The sequence below is a fragment of the Cynocephalus volans genome, chromosome 16 (genome assembly GCF_027409185.1).
Source record: "Cynocephalus volans isolate mCynVol1 chromosome 16, mCynVol1.pri, whole genome shotgun sequence".
NCBI classification, from domain to species: Eukaryota; Metazoa; Chordata; class Mammalia; order Dermoptera; family Cynocephalidae; genus Cynocephalus; species Cynocephalus volans.
In genome coordinates, this window is record NC_084475.1 from 62,165,878 (window position 1) to 62,186,029 (window position 20,152).

Genomic DNA, 20,152 nt, shown 5'->3' on the forward strand with positions numbered 1-20,152 from the left:
TGTAAAGAATCGGTGTCAATTCCTCTTTGAATGCTTGGTAAAATTCTGCTGTGAATCCATGTGGTCCTGGGCTTTTCTTTGTTGGGAGCCTTCTGATAACAGCTTCAGTCTCCTTTATTGTTATTGGTCTGTTCAAATTTTCTACTTCTTCATGGTTCAGTTTTGGGAGCTTGTGTGTGGCCAGAAATTTATCCATTTCCTCCAGATTTTCAAATTTGTTGGCGTATAGTTGTTTGTAGTAGTCTTGAATGATTCCTTGTATTTCAGATGCATCAGTTGTAATATTTCCTTTTTCATTTCTAATTTTTGTTATTTGAATCTTCTCTCTTCTTTTTCTTGTTAGCCATGCTAATGGTTAGTAAATTTTATTTATCTTTCCAAAAAACCAACTTTTTGATTCATTGATCTTTTGTATTGTTTCTTGGGTTTCAATTTCATTAAGATCTGCTCTGATCTTAATGATTTCTTTCCGTCTGCTAACTTTAGGTTTGGATTGTTCTTGTTTTTCTAGATCTTTAAGGTGAAGTGTTAGGTTGTTCACTTGCCATCTTTCCATTCTTCTGAGGTGAGCATTTAATGCAATAAATTTCCCCCTTAATACTGCTTTTGCAGTATCCCACAGGTTTTGGTATGATGTATCATTATTTTCAATAGTTTCAATAAATTTTTTGATTTCCTGCTTGATTTCTTCTCAGACCCATATGCCATTAAGTAGAATGCTGTTTAATTTCCATGTGTTTGTATAGTTTCCAGAATTTCGTTTGTTATTGATTTCTAGTTTTAATCCATTGTGGTCTGAAAAAATGCGTTGGATAATTCCAATTTTTTTGAATTTGTTGAGACTTGATTTGTCACCTATTATGTGATCTATCCATGTGCTGATGAGAAGAATGAATATTCTGAGGTTGTTGGATGGAATGTTCTGTAGATATCTGCCAAGTCCAATTGGTCTAGAGTATTGTTTAGATCTTGTGTTTCTCTGCTGATTCTTTGCCTAGGTTATCTGTCTAATATTGACAGTGGGGTGTTCAGGTCCCCTGCTCTTATGGTATTAGTGTCTATTTCCTTCTTTAGGTCTAATAGAGTTTGTTTTATAAATCTGGCTGCTCCACCATTGGGTGCATACATATTTATGATTGTTATGTCTTCTTGATGCATCAGTCCATTTATCATTGTGTAGTGTCCCTCATTGTCTCTTTTTATTGTTTTTAGTTTAAAGTCTACTTTGTCAGATATAAGAATTGCTACTCCAGCTCTTTTTTCTTTTCTGTTTGCATGGTAGATCTTTATCCATCCTTTCACTGTTAGTCTATGTGAGTCTTTATGGGTGAGGTGGGTCTCTTGTAGGCAGCGTATAGTTGGGTCCTCTTTTTTAATCCAGTCAGCCAGTCTGTGTCTTTTGATTGGGGAATTTAAGCCTTTTACATTAAGAGTTGTTATTGAAAGGTGTTGATTTATTCCTAGCATTTTATTGGTTGTTTGGTTGTCTTAGGTGTCTTTTTTTCCTTGCTTTCTGATTTGTTGTTTGGTTTCTGTGTTTGTTGGTTCCTTAGGTTGTAGATAGCGTTTTTGTTTGTTTGTTTTCTCTTCACGAATGCCATTTTTATTATACTAGTGGGTTTTAATTTCTCTTGTTTTTTTATGGCAGTGGTAGTTATTTTTCAGGAACCAAACCCAGTACTCCCTTGAGAATTTCTCGTATGGGTGGTCTGTGTAGTGGTGTACTCCTGCAGTTTTTGTTTGTCTGAGAAACATACTATTTTCCCTTCATTTCAGAAGGATAGCCTTGCAGGGTAGAGTATTCTTGGCTGGCAATCTTTGTCTTTTAGTATTTTGAAAATATCATCCCATTCCTTTCTAGCTTTTAGGGTTTGTGATGGAAAGTCTGATGTTAGCCTGATATGGGCTCCCTTATAAGTGATTTTACACTTCTCTCTTGCAGCTTTTAAGATTCTCTCTTTGTCTTTGAGTTTTGCCAATTTGACTATAAAATGTCTTGTAGACCTTTTTGGGTTGAATACGTTTGGAGATCGTTGAGCTTCCTGGATCTGAAGATCTGTGACTTTTCCTATACCTGGGAAGTTTTCTGCCACTATTTTGTTGAATATGTTTTCAATGCAATCTCCTTTTTCCTCCCTTTCTGGAATACCCATGACTCGCATATTTGAGCGCTTAAGGTTGTCTGATATCTCTCTCAGATTTTCTTCAATGTCTTTGATTCTTTTTTCTTTCTTCTTGTCTGCTTGTGTTATTTCCAACAGCCCATCTTCAAGTTCAGAGGTTCTCTCTTCAACTTCCGCAAGCCTGCTGTTTAAACTCTCCGTTGTGTTTTTTATTTCGCTGAATAACTTCTTCAGTTCGTCAAGTTCTGCTACATTTTTTTTGAGGGTATTGATTTCCTTGTACATTTCCTCTTTCAGGTCCTGTATACTTTTCCTCGTTTCATCATGATGTCTAGCTGAGTTTTCTTGTATCTCATTCAGTTTCCTTAGAATTATCACTCGAAATTCCTTGTCAGTCATTTCAAGGGCTTCTTGTTCTATAGGATCTAGAGTTTGAGATTTATTAACTTTTGGTGGTGTACTTTCTTGATTTTTCGTATTTCTGGTATCTTTTTTTTGATGTTTATTCATTGTGGCAGGGGGTTTCACAGTCCACAGGTTTGACCCTATTGACTAACTAAGGTGTTGCTGTGTTTGCCAATTTGGTATGGCTACCTCCGTGACTGCTCAGTTGGCCTCTATTGTCTTGTGTTTGTGGTTGCCTCGGGTCTTGGACCTCTCCGGGCAGCCATCTCTCTGGTCAGCTTGGCCTTTGCTGGGCTGCTGGATCACAGGGTGTTACTACAGGGTGTGTGGTCTCTTTTGAGCTTCCACTGCCCATGAAGGACTTCTCCCTGTTCCGTGCGCTCTGGCCCGGGCTGCAGGATCACACTGTGGCGGCCCCACAAGGTATGTGGTTTCTGCCAAGTCTCCGCCTCCCTAGCCAGATGACTCCCGACTCTGCGCGCACTAGGTAGGGCTGCTGTATCTTGCAGTGTCGGCTCCGCAGGGTGTGTGTTTTCTGCCAAGTCTCTGCCTCCCTAGCCAGACGTCTCTACGCTCTGTGTGCACTGGGCTGGGCTGGGACGTGTCTTCTGCAACCCTCATCTATCAGCCAGACCTTCAAGACCCTGCCCGGCACCGCCTCGCCCAGGAAGTCTTCCAGGTTTCTGCTAGGCGCAGATGACCGGTCGCTCTGGGTGCCTTTGTAGCACTGTGTAGATGTTTCTTGGGACTTATCACCTTCCTCCTGGTATCGCGGTTGTTTGTGTACTTGTCTTATCTCCCACACCAGAGCGTGAGTTCCTCGGGGTAGGAGCTCGTAGCACACGATTCACCTTTGAATCCCCTCGGCGCGGACTGACTCCGGCGCCCGCCCACAGTCAGCTCTTCGGCAGGTTCAAGCGAACTCGGGAATGCTCCGACCACACTATTCCTAACTGGAAATCGGTTAGGCGTTTTTCCGAACTGGTGGCCGCAGAGATGGTATCTGCCTACTGGTAACAGGAAGTTTACCGGGGCCGGAGCTCAGGGTGCAGTGGAGTGACAGTCAGCCCGGCCGCACTTCCCTGCCGTCCTGACGCTGGCCGGGGACGCCCCACGCCACCAGCTCCACCAGAGAACTGCTGAGGGAGTGGAAGGGGAGGCCAGCCCGCAGGCCCCGGGATGCCCCGCGCCGGGACAAGCAAGTGGGAAGGCTCACTGAGCAGCCGAGCCGGGTGAGGAGGACAGGCTTGGCCGGGCCGGACTGGAGCCGCCACCACCCGATAAAATGGAGGCAGCCCCGGGGCCGGTGACTGGCCTGGTGGGGCAGGCGGAAGCTGGGCGGGTGTCCGCCCCATGAGGAGGGCCGGGCTGGGGGTCACTCACGGGGCTGGGCCGGGCCGGCAGCTCCCAGTTGCCGTCCCGTCCTCGGCCGTCACCGACTCAGGCTGCTCACTCGGTCCCTTGGCGGCTCGGGTGCTCCCAGAAATCTTCTTTTTTGGCGGCCTGAAACCTTGAATCTGTAGTTGCTTTTTTATAGTTGTAAATTAGTTGATCTGTGGGAGAGACTGACGCTGGGGACCGTACATTCTGCCATCTTGACCAGAAGTCATTACTTCTACATTTATCAATTGGAATTCTTCTGTAATGAAGAGCTACTCCTCCCTCATTTATTTATTTATTTATTCAATTATTTATATTATTGTGGGCTGATGGATATTTATTTTATGCTGTGAATTATAATCTAATTACTGTTTTCTGTTGTTGTTCAAACTATTCAAGTTTTGGCCATTGGGAAGTCTTTCTGTTTGGCTGTTGTGCTCTTTCAACAAGGGCACATTCTTTTTTGAACACTTCCTTACTTTCTGGCACAATAAGATTTTTCCACACTTATATTTTTCCTATCTCAACCCTGGAATCAACCACTTCTACAGTGGCTATTCTAAAACTAAACTCTTTTTGGAACTCTTAGTAACCATAAGTAAAAAACACTTTATTTAATGATCCATGACTTGGAACTTCTTATATTTTGTAAGTCTTATCTCTTTGGGCTATATTTAGGGTAACTTCCTGTTAATTGGGTTAATAATTTCCACAACTATATTTTTTATTTCTACAGATTCTATTTGTTTTTTTTCAAATTTGTCTTTTCTTTTATATCATGTCATATTTTCTTACTGGTAATAAAATGCCTTGTCTTAGGTCTTTAATTATGTTAAGTACTTTTGTATTTCCTTCTACTTGTTTTTCTGTGAGTCATTTGGGGTATGTGTTATAGGAGTATACTTCCAGAGTGGTCCAGGAGCCCCTAGATATCTATTTTCTCAATCATTGCAGGTGTGGCAATCATGTTGCTGGAACCAGAAGACAATCTGTTTTTTGAAAACAGACTAGTCATATGGTAATGATCAGGAAAGGCAGAACAAGCCAGTAAAGGCCAGATTAGTCCAATATAGTTTGACAGATGACACAGGTAAGAAAGCTAGTAGTTCTGTTATTCATCCACTCTATCCCCAAACTTCTGCAAATGTGCTCCTTCTTCCAGTCTTCTTTTCTTTTTTGTTGCTACTATTCACCTAGGTCTCTAGGCCCCAAACATCACACTTTACAGTAAATTCCCCAGGTTCTTTTAATTCTTTTATTCTCCATCTCAGATTTCCCATCCCGCGATGTTCCAGGGCCATCAGTACTTTAAGTACCTATAATCTGTTATACACTTATTACCATGCTAGGTGAAAGGGGAACAAGAATTGTAAGACATGGTTATTGTCTTTTAAGAACTTAATATCTAGTTGGGGAGATGATTTCCATACATGAAAATAGTGAGCAATACCAGACAGTATATAATTAAATACCAAAGTGGGTGGCACAGAGTTTTAAGTGTTAGAGGGTAGAGGAAAGAAAAGGGTAAAATGAGGGGTTGAGTTTTAAGAGAAAACTGAGGAAGTGAGATTTAAACTAGGTCTTGAAACAATATAGATTGGAATTGGATAGGTATTTAAAGTGAGGAGAAAGCATGAGCAATTAGTGAGTTTACTGAGCATAACATTTTGGGAAAACTTTGGAGACTGTTTATGTGTTAGGGACTAGTGAGAAATAGGAATTAGAGACAGAGAAGGGTGATGACTGACTTTGGCTGAGATTACCAAATGAATCTTTCAAGAGTAGCTTTTTGAGTTTTTGTGTTCAACTCAGAAATCTCTAGAGGCTGCCTTTTCTTTTTTATTCTGGTCCAAGCTGCTTTGGTATTCCAGGTACTCTGTGATCCACCAGGCTTTTGCCATCAGTGCTCATGCTTTTTGTGCTTACAGCATGCTGTTTTGTATTTGATTATGCTTTCCATTTCCGCGTCGTGTGTCTGTGTGTTTTTTGTCCATTCCTTCTTCAAGTCCCTTCTTCAAGACTTGTCACCTTTTGTTAATCCTCCCTGGTGAATCCCACTAACTGACATATCTTTCCTCCCTGGATTCTTCTTGAAACTATTTTCTGTTAAGAATGGTTCAAAATCAAATAATGTACTTTTTGTTTTCCAATAATTTAGAATGACATACGTTTCTTTTCCTTTTCAATAAGGTGGTAAGTTCTTTGAAAGGCTAGGTTATGTTTTATATTTTAGTATTCTTCTTAGTACTGTGTACCACTCTGGGTGTATACTTGGTGTTGATTGGTAGCTTTTAAAGAATAGATTTATTTTTTATTTCAAATACTGAAGAATTGTAGTATTAGCGTTACTTCTTTGTGTAAATGTGCCTACTGCCATGCCTGGCCTATAGTCCTGCCCTTAATAAAGGTTAGTTGAATCCAAATCACATAGTGGATCCCAAATCAAAGATCATTTATTATTCTGCTCTTTCATGGAAAGTAGAAAATAAGAGCAAAAGCACTGAATCTATGTGTTCTGAGAGATACTCTTTCTGCTGTCTTTTCCTTTGGGCTGCTCCTTAATCTGTATCCTTAAGTATACATTATTCACTTATCTTTGACATCTTTTCACTTACCACCTCTTGTAGTTTTTCTAAATAATTTATGTTTGTAGATAGAGATAAATCATGTGTATTAATTACAGCTTAAGAAAAGAGATTGTAGTATTTTAGAAAGATTAGTCCTTATTAAATGCTATATAATTGATCTGTTTTGGCACTCTTCCTGCTTGTTTTAAAATTTTAATAAAATATCAATCAGTGAAAAAAATAATCCATTATTAGATGAAATTGAACTTAGTAGGACATTTGAATGGCCATAAAACCAGATAACGAAATGAACTAAGAACACTTGGTTTAAGGAAATTGGGCCAAGTTAAAAATGACATCATGTTTTTGTTGGGCCTTAGATTTTATCACTTAACAGCCTCTTAAAAAGTCTGAAGTGAGTTTTAAAATGTCTTAAATTATTTTAAATAATACAGTTATTCTCCTACCTCCTTTAAAAACTTGTAAGATGATTTGAGAAGGCTTGGTTAACATATATATGTTAACACCACAGTTTTCTGAGTGGCAATGTAGTTTCAGCAGGGCTGAAAAACTACAAGAACTCTGGATACCTGGTTTTATACATGTGCTAGCAGTAGCTTACCCTTCTTTGTTTCAGGAAGTCCTTCTTTAACGGTGTATATAGCTAACCCGGAGTTGCGCATGAATGCAGATGTGTGTGTGTGTGTGTGTGTGTGTGTGAAAGAGAGAGAGTGAGCAAGAGAGAGAGAGTGTGTGTGTTATTTACTTGGTTAACCAAAACAAAGTAGTAAAAAAGCAATTGTGTGAGGCAGGCTGGATCTTCTTCAACATTTATATTGGTTTAAATGATTTCTTTTGAGGGGTGGTAACTTATCAGATCTTAACTTGTAGGAATGTAACTTTTCTTCTCTGAAGTTTTCTTATAATAAAAGATAGTACTCTTAACTAATGGCTTTGTGTGAGTTGGAGTGCTGTTAGATATTGACTTTTTTTTTTTTTTTTGCTTCATAGGTTGTTTGCATTCGCTCCACTTGGAATGCTCTGTCTCCAAAGCTGAGTTGTGACACAAGACCTCTCATTCTGAAGACCCTGAGTGAACTGTTTTCTCTGGTTCCTTCCTTAACAGTCAATACAGCTGAATATGAGGTATGCATTTGGAGCTCAACAAGTTGCCTGTTACTACATTGGAAAGCCATGTGTTATAGTAACTTTTGGATAAATATTTAATTTTTTGTTTGACAAAATCCTTTAGCATTTTTTGTTCTGAGAAAATCTAGGTATCTTTATGGACCCTTAGGAATAGGAGGATAGCTACTCTTACCAATTCTGTGGCTTACCAAGTTTTTATTATGAGAATATGGTCAAGATTTTAAAAGATAAATATGTAGAAAAAAGTGTTTTTAACATAATAGAGATCACAAAGCCAACAGTTTAAAATCTTTTTGTTTTATTTTCTAAAAATGTTTTATGTTCTAAAGAATAAGTTACAAAGACCCTAATAAAGACAGGACAGACTTTTCCAATTTTACGAGTTTCTTGGTTTTTACCGTTATAATGAGTTGAAACACTTGGTGGAAGATTCTTTGCTTTAAAATTCATATATTGCTGCTTAACATTTTCTTCATTATTTCTTCTTTGAATGAAATGGGTCTGAGGCTGGCAAATTACATTTAGCCTTTTTTTCCTGTTCACCTTTTTTCCTTTTCCTTCAAAGTGCAGCAATTGATTTTCACTTGCAGTCTTGGTGAACTTTTAATTTGATTTAGTGCTTTACTGCCATTCCATAAGATTTCAATAATAGTTCCTTACATGTTTTAGATCACGTGATTACACAGGATTATAGGATGATACCTCTAACCATTCTAAATACTGCACAGTGAATAAAACTAAATTTACACTTATCGAGCATACAATATTTAGCACAGTGCCTGGCACATAATATATATTCAGTAAGTAGTTGTTGAATGAATGATTGAATCAATATAGGGTATTTTGAGTTTATTCTCACATGTGCCTTTTTGTTTTAGGGTATTAAAAATGAATCAATTTGTGACTCCTAGGGTATATAGTTCACCAACAGTCTTTTTTATGGCTACAATTCACAGGTACTTGACCTTACATTGTCTGAATGTGCAGGGCTACTGATAAGGAGCTAAGACTGAAAACAAAAGCAAGGATATAATGTGTATATTTATTTTCTGTCTTCAAGGGCTGAACTCACATACCCTTTGTATTGCCTGTACTTTGAGTTATTCAGATTTTATTACAGGTTAATTCATGAAGTGGTTTGTGTGCTGGTTTCCTATGTTTGCTTATCCATGGCTGTGAATTGCCATTTGGACTAGATTATTTTTATTCTTTCAGATTTTATATTCATTTCCACTGGTATCTTATTTTGGTTTATCTTCATGCTTATATAGTACTATTATATAAGTATGTATCCTCTGTTGTTCAGGCAGACTGTTTTGGGGCCATTCTATCCATCTCTTCCCTCCCAGTCAGGAGGGTCATTCGGTGACCATATTCCCCTTGGAAGCGGAAGTGAAGACATGTAGACTCTCTCTCCCTCCTTCTTTCCTTCTCTCCCTATGTATGTTTAGATAATTTGTTTTCTTTTAACTGCTTGAAATTTATCTGGATGTGAGCAAGAGTAGAATTTAATTTTCTCAAAGCATTTCTTAGGTCACTTCTATCCCCTGTCACCTTGGTACCTTACATTTGCCTAAAATGAAGTCTAGCCTCTCTATACCAAGCCAATAAGGCCTCCTAGAATCTGGCCTCACTCTACTAGGCCTCATTCTACATTCTGTACTCCAGAAAAACTACACCACTTGTTTTCTTATCTGCCTCCAAACTTTTTTATTTTTTTCCTTTGTTCATGTTGTTTCCTCTGTCTAGACTTACTTTCTTTCTCATATTGAATTTTAAAAGCTATTTTAGGAAATACAGAATTATTTTAACTCATCCCATCCTTTGAGAATTTGTTGGCAAGCAGGAGTCTATTGCTCCAAAAGTTCTTTATCTGTACCATTCTAAGAACATTTATTTCTATTCTATACCATAAATGCATGTATGCTTATATTATTTTCCTGATTAAATTATAAGCTTGTTGAAAAAATCAAGTTCATTATTCAATTCAGTGTATTTTCTGAATTGCTTTCCACAGTGCTTAGTACATTTATTCATTGAGAATATATTTATTAAAACTATACTTGGCCTTAGAGATTCTAATAAATAATAATAGATATTGTTTTGGGGTACCTATTAAATCCCCAGCAACCGTCTAGTTACTTTATATCAATTCATTTTAACATGTGATAGGAAGTTATTTTTTACTTTATTGCTAAGGATACTGAGGTTTTGAGAGGTCTATAGACTTATTATGCAAATATTTATTGAGTATCTGCTATGTGCCAGGCAAGTAACTTGACCAAAATTGTAGTTGCTAAATGAAAGCTGGTGTCTCAACCAGGACTTCCTAGCTCCATAGCCTATATTTTTTCATTATACCATGTTGTCAGTCCTTGCCTTGCAGAAGCTCAAAAGTTGGTAAAGGAGATACACATGAACAATGATAATTATAACAACATATGAGGAGTACGGTTAATCAAAGGGTGACGAAAGTGTGGTGGAGAAAGTGATGAATATTCTTAGGAGGAATCTAAGGAAACCTTATTTAGTTGGTGCTATTGGAAAAGGGTGTTGAAGAATTAATATAATGTGGCTTCCCCTTGAAGTTTGAGGAATAGAAAATGCAAAGGCAAGGAGATATAGGAGAACCTTATATGATTTAGAAGGACAAGAAGTTAGATGAGGTTAAACTGAAGAGGACACTGAGTATTGAAAGATAAATGGCTTTTCCACTTAGTTCATTATTTATTAAATATTTGTCATTTTCAAGAAACTTTTCTGGGCTCTGTGGCCTAGGTCTTTGAAATGAAAAGAATAATGCCCTAAGGAGCATCACAGCAGATGCTAAACTGTGCCATATAGCTGCTTGCAGAAAGGAAAATTCTCTTCTGGGTAGGGGACCAGGAACAGTAGCACAGAAAACTCACATTTGTATTAGGACTTGAGGGGTCAATAAGAAATACTCAGTTTTCTAAATTTAATAATTTTAAAATCTCAGTGTGTTTAAAATAGCCATGTGTTTAGATGATAGGGTCTGTTTCTTAGTATTTTCATTTTATGAATGACGGGTAAATACAGATTAAGTCAATTACTGATGGTATAATTTAAAAAGTGATTTAATTTCCACTATTTGCTACTTCAGATTATTTACTCTCAGTTTTAACTTTGTCTTAAAAATGTATTCTTCTGTTTGCTGATTTTTCAGAATTTTAAAGTTCAAGTCCTCAGCTTCCTCTGGACTCACACTCAAAACAAGGTACTTGTATTAGTCCATTTCTGTTCCTTATAAGAAAAGATCTGGAACTGGGTGATTTATAAGAAAAAGAAATTTATTGTTTATGGTTTTGGAGGCTGGGAAGTTCAAAGTGCAGGGAACACATTTGGTGAGGGTCTTGGTAGTGGTGACAGTAACCCAGGGGTCTCACATGGTAGAAAATGGCAGAGCAAAGAGAGACTAACTTCTCATGTGCTCTTCTTTCAAAGCCCTCAGAACCACTCCCATGACCACCATTATTAATCCATTCACTACTGCATGGTCCTACAATCTAATCACCTCTCCAAGGCCCCACCTTTCAATTACCATAATAGAATTTCCTACCCTTGACAATTAAACGTGGGAATTAAGCTTCTCATATATGAACCTCAGGGACACAATTCAATCAGTCCACAGCAGTACCGTCACAAGGAGTGTCAGTGAGTCAGAACAAAGCTGGGGAAAAAAACCGTGAAACAAGACCCTTAGAATGAAAAATATACTCTCTTGAAATGATGGCTTCCTCATTTAAAAAAAAAGGATGATTATAAGAAGCTTAGGTTTCAAAAATTATTCTCAACTTATGCTAATTCATACATTTTCACCATAAAGTACACTTAATACTTCTTGAATCTGACAGATGTAAAGAGGGACTGTTGACATTATCTCATATTTTTTATATGGTCCTTCCCCTTCACTGCTTTGCTCCTCCCCCACCATCAAGCATACCAAAGGAACAAAGTCCAGTTCATTTTTTAAGTATTGTTTCCAATCAAGGAGTACAGAGAAGAGGTATCTTATATCTGACTTACGAGTGAATGAGTTTAGATTTCAGAAGGCTAACTTGTCCTACTAATAGATGGAGAATCAGAATTCAAACTCAGGTCTGGCAGACTCAGAACCTTCATACTCCTTTCACTAAATCATACCACTCATGGGGACCTGCACAATTATGAGTTACTTCTTGTTTAATGTCCAAGGTAGGATAAAAATTAAGTTTTTCTCATCCTGTTGCCCGATGAGATTCTCCAGAAAAGTGTTTGATGCTGATAATTTTTTTCAATTGTCCCTTCTTCCTTCTTCAGACTCTTTTACACCTTTTTTTGGTAGGGTACAGTGTGTTGTTTCAATACATGAATATTTTGCACAACGATTCACATGATTCACTTAGGGTAGGCAGCATAGTTTTGTCTCCATTAGTTCACCCCTCTTCTTCCTGCCCATCCCCACCCCTCCCACCTGTGGTAACCATTATTCTACTCCATACTTTTTTTTTGTTTTAAACACACAAAGATTAACATCCTTATTGAGAAAGGAACTCTTAAAAATGAATTAGAAAAATCTTAAGCAGAAATTTGGTGAAGAACATGAACAGATAAGTCACACACCCCAAAGAAACACCCATGGTTGATAAGTATATTCTAGGATCTGGTTGTGAGCAGGGACAGGGATGGCCCAGCCATCATCTCATGATCCCGGGTGTTGGGCAGGCTCCATAGCTGGCCTGGATTTGTGGTGGTGCGGGTGGGGCTAAGGCCCTTGACCCTTGTCTCCCAGGATCCCCCTGGGAACCTTTTCCTCTTATCTGCACAATGTTTTTATTTGAAATGAAGATAAAGTTCCTTGATTGTTTTTCTGAAATTGCTAGATAATGTCCTTTTGGCCTAGGCAAGGCTTGAATACCATTTCTAAAGTACTGGCTATACAATTTTTGTGTTGATGAGGTAAGGTTTTCTTTCCTTGTCCAGATTTGATGTTTAATATATGTTGTATTTGTTTGTTTACTTACTTTTGTTTTTACCCTGTGTAGGACCCAGTTGTAGCAAATGCTGCATATAAATCTCTGTCCCACTTTAGTGCAGGAGAACACACCATTCTCCATCTGCCTGAAAAGGTAGGCATTTATACTTTCTCATTAATATCTCTTTACTTTGCTGGGTTTTATGGCTTTATTTGTATCCTCCCTTAGGAGATCTTTAGCTGATGAATGTATATGTAACACTAGGTGTATTGTCTTTACAAGACAAGACTTCACATTCATTATTTGTTTAATTTGTAAAACACCATAGCAGTCTTAGGCTTTACAGATAATGAATTTAAATCTTTTTGAAGCAGATGGAAGACACCTGTGGTGCAAATGAAGTCTTCTTAAGGTGACTGTGTACATGGTTTGCTCTAGAAGATCTGTGCCCCTATTTCAACCACTTAGCCAAGTCAGTGTACCATTTTGGTCTTCAAATCCAAACATGGCCTGTGTAGGCTAAGATTTTATACCACCTGTGTAGCCAAAGGTTTTTATTATAAAAGATTTAATAATAATATAAAGAATGAGATGACAGATGAAAAAAATCTGCCCCTTATTAGTATAGTGTAAAATGATGTATAGGTTATCCCCAGAGAATCGGATTAAGGAAGTATCACTATCTTTTAAGGGTTAACACATAGTGTGACATTATCTTAGTTTTCATACTCAATTGAAAACATACAACCTTTTCTAATATCTACCTAATATAACTAGCTTTAAATTAGTATATCATTTTAAGGAGTTAAATATCTCATTTCACTTTTAATGCCATTACTAATTCAAATACATACAGATGTTTATTGAATGCTTTTGGAATGTAAGGCAGGCATCGTGTTAGATAAAATTATATGTAATATTACCCAGAATCTGTCCTTGAGGTCAAATGGCAAGAAGGTTTGGTGTGAATTTCTTGAGATCCTCAGGCATTAAAATGGGTTTGGCTTTTTCTTCTGGTTTGAGTTAGTACAGGGATTAGATGCCAGTAGGAACCTGGCAAACTTCTGCTTACTGAATTGAATTGGAGCCACCATATAAAGAGGACTGAAGATAGGCTCTTGTAAAAGCAAATATAGGATTTCCTATATTAATGAGGGCTCATAAAGACAGATTGTCTGGCTTGTCATGCAGTGATTACAAATGGGAAGGCTTAAGTGAAGATGTTTTATGACTCATACAATTAAAAAAGATGGGACTTTGGACCGTACTATGATGACTAGAAATATCCATCACTGCTTAAAAAAAGAAAAGGGAAAAAAAATCTATATATAAGTTTGGTGTGCAAACTCTCACCAATAGATTAGCAACAGCATCTGGAGAGATACCTTTTACTATTACTTTTAATAATTAATTGCTATATAGATTATAGCATAAAATAACCTTTATTTTTAGCTATTATTCCTGAAATAGTCCAATAACTCCCATGTACTCTTGATTTTCTACCTCTTTAAATATTGATGTGTTTATATTTTTTCTGACTCATATTCAGTTTATGATTGTTAAGTGCTATATTTAGTCAAATGTTAGCTACTTCCTTAATCTAATTCTTCTAATTCCTCTGATTCCTGAATAGCCATAAATAGTTCTTGATACCTCCCAACATAATTGGTAGAGATGTACCTAGAGTTGGGGTTTCTATACATGTTCAGATTTTAATCATCAGAATGTGAAGAACTGCAAAGGAAACCTATAAGGCTTATCCTTTTGTAGCATGCTTTTCAATCTTTTTCAGTCTTAATCTCCTTCTGAGATATGACCTACTCCCAAAAGTAATAATGGCTCACTATGGGTGGACATTCTCTTTTGAGGCTGAGGTGAGAGGGCGTAAGTGGTTTGAAAGAGTCTTCCCCATTCTGATCCCCAGCTTCTGATATGGAGGACCTGTCTCCTTACAAAGAATCATTGCTTCCAAGACCACACCATGCATTCTTCTTTTCATTGATTACTACTTTTCAGTTTGACTGTTTGAATACCAAAAGACTAAAAGCCCAGAAAGTGTGTTCATATTCCAAATAAGTTCTCAGAGGCTAAGGATACAACAAGGTTAGCGCTCCACCTCTGTTTTGTAAATGATGGCAGTGATGTGAAACTGAGGCTCGTTTTCTATTTTATAAAATTATTTTCTGTAAAGCATATTTTCAAAGGTTTTAAAAGTTAGTGCCATGTAGGGACTTCTATAATGGAAAAACTAAGATTCCTCTTTGTTGTCAGAGATTGCTTCCTCCTTCTGCACCAAGGGCAGCTGGCTTACTCACAAAACTTAAGGTTACACATACACTTTTCCAGTGACAAGACATCCACATTCTCTCTTTTCACTTATATAAATTTGTGAAATAAATTTTGTGCCTTCTATGAATTTCAAGTAGAATTAAGATAGATAAAATGTGTTCTTACAAATGTGGCTACTTTTGTGAATTATAATTTAGATATTTTTGTAAGTACTACTTTTTAAAAAATTTACTTAAGAAATATTTATTATTGATTGGTGAATATCAATTTATACTGGATAGCTTGTTGAAAGTTAGGAGGCTGGTAAAACAAAAGGAGTACGAGGAGTAGCAGACATCAGAAGGAAGATTTAGAGTTGAATCAGACAGTATATCTAAGCTAAAATGGAAAATGTCAGTGGATAGTAGAGCTGAGTGAGATATCATGTGAATTAGGATTTAATGTTAAATTCATGGGCTCATCTTTCTTGTCACTGGTTTGTTGTTAGGAAATTCTGTAGGATTGGTGGTGATGGACACTTAACACTTGCATTGGTTTAATAATTATTTATTGGATATATGTTAAGTGCTAAGCCCTGTCTTATTAGCTGTGGATGTTGAATGAATTCATATGTTTTATAACAGTACCTTTGTTAATCACTTAAAGCATGCAAATATAAAGTTGGTTCAAAAATTGATGAGGGGATTCTTTGAAGACCTGTTGATTTTAGTGTTGAAAAATAGACAAGGCTTGTATTTTTCCTGTTCTTTTTTGCTACTTAGCCTTCCTCCTACCTTCTTTAGCATCCTACCCCCCAAAACAACAACAACAACAACAACAACAACAACAACAACAACAACAACAAAAGAAACTACAGAGAGTGTTTTTCTGGTGAAAGATAAATATTTAGATAGAACATATTGACTCACCTCTCTGTTTCATTAAAAAATATTCAGCTATTTAAAAAATAAACTTTTTATTATGGAGATCTTAAGACAGGCTGTTTGTTAACTTCTGGAGTTAATTTTAGAGGTAATATGAAAGAACTCATTATACATCCAAGGTTGGTATAAATATGGTGTAACCCATTTGGCTTTGATTTAAGTGAATGTCACTGCATTCATCAGAAGCCGTTTCTTCTTTTAGCTGAATTCATGCAGATACTTGATGTGTTCCAAATAAAGTCCTCTGTTTATGCACAAACTCTTGAATTTTCATAGGTTTCACACACAGAAAGGTGGTTGAAAGGTTATCTGGTTTGGAACCCACAGTGAGGCATTTTGTAGAATAAGCTTTCCAGTATTCAGTTTAAAGAAGATTTTAAAATTTGTCATTTTATGTTTGCCTTTCCGTTTAAGTTTTTTCAACAAAGCTTAGCTATAATTGGAAGGGCTTTGTTATTGGTGGTGCGTTGTGCGTGTTTTAAACATATGCAGTTTTAAAAATAAATAAATAAATAAATAAACATATGCAGTTTTTTCCTGGGTGTTTTAGCAGCTAATATTATATGATTGCCTACATTTTGTAACTTTAACAGGTATTCTTTCATATGGCTTCTCTTGATTCTCCCTAGTTGTACTCACAATGAATGCACGCAAACCAAGGGAAAAAGCTGGTATTATTAGCATAGGGAAGCTAGAACAAATAATTCTTTAAGAGATGAGCAGAGGAGGAGGGAAATGTAATGGAGCCAAGTTCTAAAAGTAAGTGCTAATTTGTCTAAGAAAATCAGCTCACATTTGAGGAAAAAATGGAAGAAGTGATCATACCTTTATAAATACTTAGAGTGTATCACCTATATTTAAATTATAGTACATCTGCAATTCTTTATTAAATTTTATGCATATTTGAGATGCAAACAAAATGCTGTTAACTGCATAGCAGATAAACTAATATAGGCACCCCGTTAAGTGGATGTGAAATTAGACAACCTAAGATCAGAGCATGGATCAATTTTCTTTATTCTCATCCTGGTACCTCTTTTTTAGTGGCTCTTAGAAATATTGATGGACTGGGTGATGTGAGTTATTTTAAGTAATTTACATTGAGCAGAAGGACCGGGTAGGATAAAATGTGTGCAAAATGATTATATCACCTGTTCACAGTAGACAATTTCCCTCAAAGAAATCTTCATCTTCTTCAGCTGAGATACAAAATACCAGAAGTGGGACTTAGCAACCACATGATTAGGCGCAAAGATTTGCATGCGGTAGTAGGGTGGCATGTGGTATTTGGGAGTGGGCAGGCAGTGCCTCCGCACCTTGTACTCTCACAGTGTACCCGAGGCCTTCATGACACTCCCTCAGAGCTGACTGCCACCCACCAAAAGCCCTCCCTCCCTTTTTAAACAGCTTTATTAGCATATGATTCACATACTATACAATTCACCCATTTAAAGTTTACAATTTAGTGGTTTTAGTATATTTAAGGGATTGTACAATAACAGAGCAACTGTAATCTAATTTTAGAACATTTTCCCCACCATTAAGAAACTCTATTCGCAGTCAAACCCCATTATCCCTTCTTCTCCCCCAGAATAAGCAACCACTGATCAACTTTCTGCCTATAAGTTTGTCTATTCTGGACCTTTCCTATGAATGGAATCATATAGGATGTGGTCTTTTGTGACTGGCTTCCTTCACTTAGCATAGTGTTTTCAAGGTTTTTTATTACACAGCATGTATCTATACTTTATTCCTTTTTATGGCTGAATAATGTTCTATTGTATGAATATACCATGTTTTGTCATACATTTATCAGTTTATGGACATTTGGGTTGCTTCCATTTTTTGGTCTATTATGAGTAATGCTGTGATGAAAATTCATGTGCAAATTTTTGTGCAATTATATATTTTCATTTCTCTTGGTTATATACCTAGGAGTGAAATTGCTGGGCCATATGGTAACTCTGTTTTACTGTTTAAGGTACTAGGATGTGTTAAAAGTAAGTAAGCAAGGCAGAGGGATCCAGAACCAATTCCTTTTTAAGGACTTTTTAAGCTACTAGGTCTGGTTAGAATCTATAATACAGCTCCTGATGATACCAAACCTAGAGAATTCTAAGTATGTACCCAGACCAGAGACACTTGGAAAACCCTGCTAATCAGAAACCAAAAGGTTTGCAAACATGCCTGGATATGTTTCTCTGGTAGGCAGTGATATCAACAAATGCTGTCATGCCCTATCTGGAGCATGCTTGGTAGATATCGCTGTAAGTATGGCTAGTTCAGCCCTCTAAGATTGAATCAACACTCAATATTGAATCCAAATTAAATCTGGCTTTGGTAAGTCAGGTAGTCAGGTTGCTTTCACTCCTCTTCACTAGTGGAGAGAACACTAGTTATGGTTAAAGGCTTCATTGGAGTTCAGATTATTATACTTAAGAGCAGCATTTCTTCTCTATTTCCTTTTATCCCCCTGAAAGAATCCTGACTCAGTGCAGTTCCTAAGTGGAACAGTGCTTTGGGGACCTATGATGAAGGCAGTCTGCAGGAATTGTTAATTATTTCTAAAAATAACTCTGGGAGACAGGCTAATGGTAATGACTGGGTTCTGGCACTTTATGGTTATAGAAACTACTTCTATGTATTTTGATTTCCTCCCCTAATGCTTAATTATCTCCATGTGGGCATTATGATGATGTGTCATTGAAAGTATTAAAAATTTAATTAATTACTTAACAGTTATATCTTGTGGAAACTACAATAGTGGTAATCTTTTACATTTAAAAAATTTTTTATTTTTAGGTTTCAAACAAACCTAAGTAATCACAGGACAACCACAAAATCTTTAAAATGCAAATTAAACACAATAAAGTATAGCTACCAATTACAGATTTTAGTGTTTGTATATCACATAGCAACAAACTGCCAAGTCTCCCCCCCAAAAAAAAAGTCAACTAAAGGATTCTGTCATTCCCTGATCTCTACTATATATTCTTTTGGAAGATTTTAAACTTTGTCATAGAGAAGGATGAATAGAATCACAAATTTAAGAAAAAAGTATTCAGATAAGTCAAATAATTATAAACTATAGAAGTTCAATATATTGAATATGTCAGTGTTTGTATTTTATTGTCAGATGGTGTAGAATTTTATTAGTTTTCTATAATAGTCCTTGTTTATGTTGGCTTATTTTCTTATTGTATTACTATTAGTTCTTTAAATGGATCTGAGATTTATTTAATAAGTCAACTAGAGTTTACCATTTAGTTAATCTGGAAAATAAATAGATTTTTAAAAGTTAATTTTAATGGTCTTTTGAAATTGTAGAGTGATGGTGTCTAACAAAATTTTTAAATCTTGACATAAAAAAGACAAAGCAAATATTTTACACAGTGTTTTTAGTATCATCTTCTCCGTAATCTTATCACTTATCATTACAGATAAGACCAGAAATCCCTATTCCTGATGAGTTAGATGAAGATGAAGATGATGAGGATATGGATCTTTCAGTGCCTGGCTCTTGCTATCTCCAACTATTGTCACTCACTGCTCCATTGGTTTTACCAGGTGACTCTTATTTGGTAGCAGGGAAGCTAGCATATTTTAGTGATTTTTACTTGTCTGATTGTGTTCTTTTGTGATATGTACATGCTATAGTTTAATCTTAGTATTTATTTTCTAACTGAAATGCTAAATGCACCCATCTATTCTATAAGAACTGCTTGAAGGCAGTACAGTGTTCAAAACACACCAAAAAATGTTAAACTTGAGTAAATTGAACTGGAGAACTAGTTTAAACAACTATTTTCACTGATAATTAAAATTCATTTCAAAAGCTAGATTTATAAGACAAATTTGCAGTGGGACTCTAAGTCACTATTTTAAATAATGTTTCTTTATTATATAAACTAAGTGAAAATATCATTAGACTATTCAGAGATTTACAGAATAGTTTCATCATTATAAATTTATTCTTTCTATAGAATTACTCCAAAAATATTTCTGATATTTGAGAGCTATAAATTAAGCTTTTAAAAAATGTATCAAGTTGTATGAGGTTTTGATATAGAGCTAATATGGCCTCTAACTTTTAAAAAATTATTGTTATGCATACATGTGGTAATCATTCCATATGTACGCCAGGTTTAGAAATACTCACCTGCTCCTATTACTATATGCTCTAGCCAAGAAATGGTAGGTGAGTCATATCTGTAAAATTTGATTATGGACTGTGACTGGAAATTTATATCATTTTATTTTAAATTTTGTTTTCTGATTATTAAAAAAATTTTAAGATTCTGAAAGTGATCCACTGTGATTAAGTAGCTTTTCAGTATTAG

General features: G+C 36.4%; 1 protein-coding gene across 3 annotated transcripts in view; it reads left to right on the forward strand.

Annotated features, from left to right (window-relative positions):
- Positions 1-20,152, forward strand: part of FOCAD (focadhesin) — a 338,731-nt gene that overhangs the window by 203,500 nt on the left and 115,079 nt on the right. For all 3 annotated transcript variants that reach the window (XM_063080862.1, XM_063080864.1, XM_063080865.1), the window contains 4 exons: positions 7,487-7,621; positions 10,812-10,862; positions 12,670-12,753; positions 19,253-19,379. In XM_063080862.1, the coding sequence (XP_062936932.1) occupies positions 7,487-7,621; positions 10,812-10,862; positions 12,670-12,753; positions 19,253-19,379 (397 nt within the window). The remainder of the gene's footprint in view (positions 1-7,486; positions 7,622-10,811; positions 10,863-12,669; positions 12,754-19,252; positions 19,380-20,152) is intronic.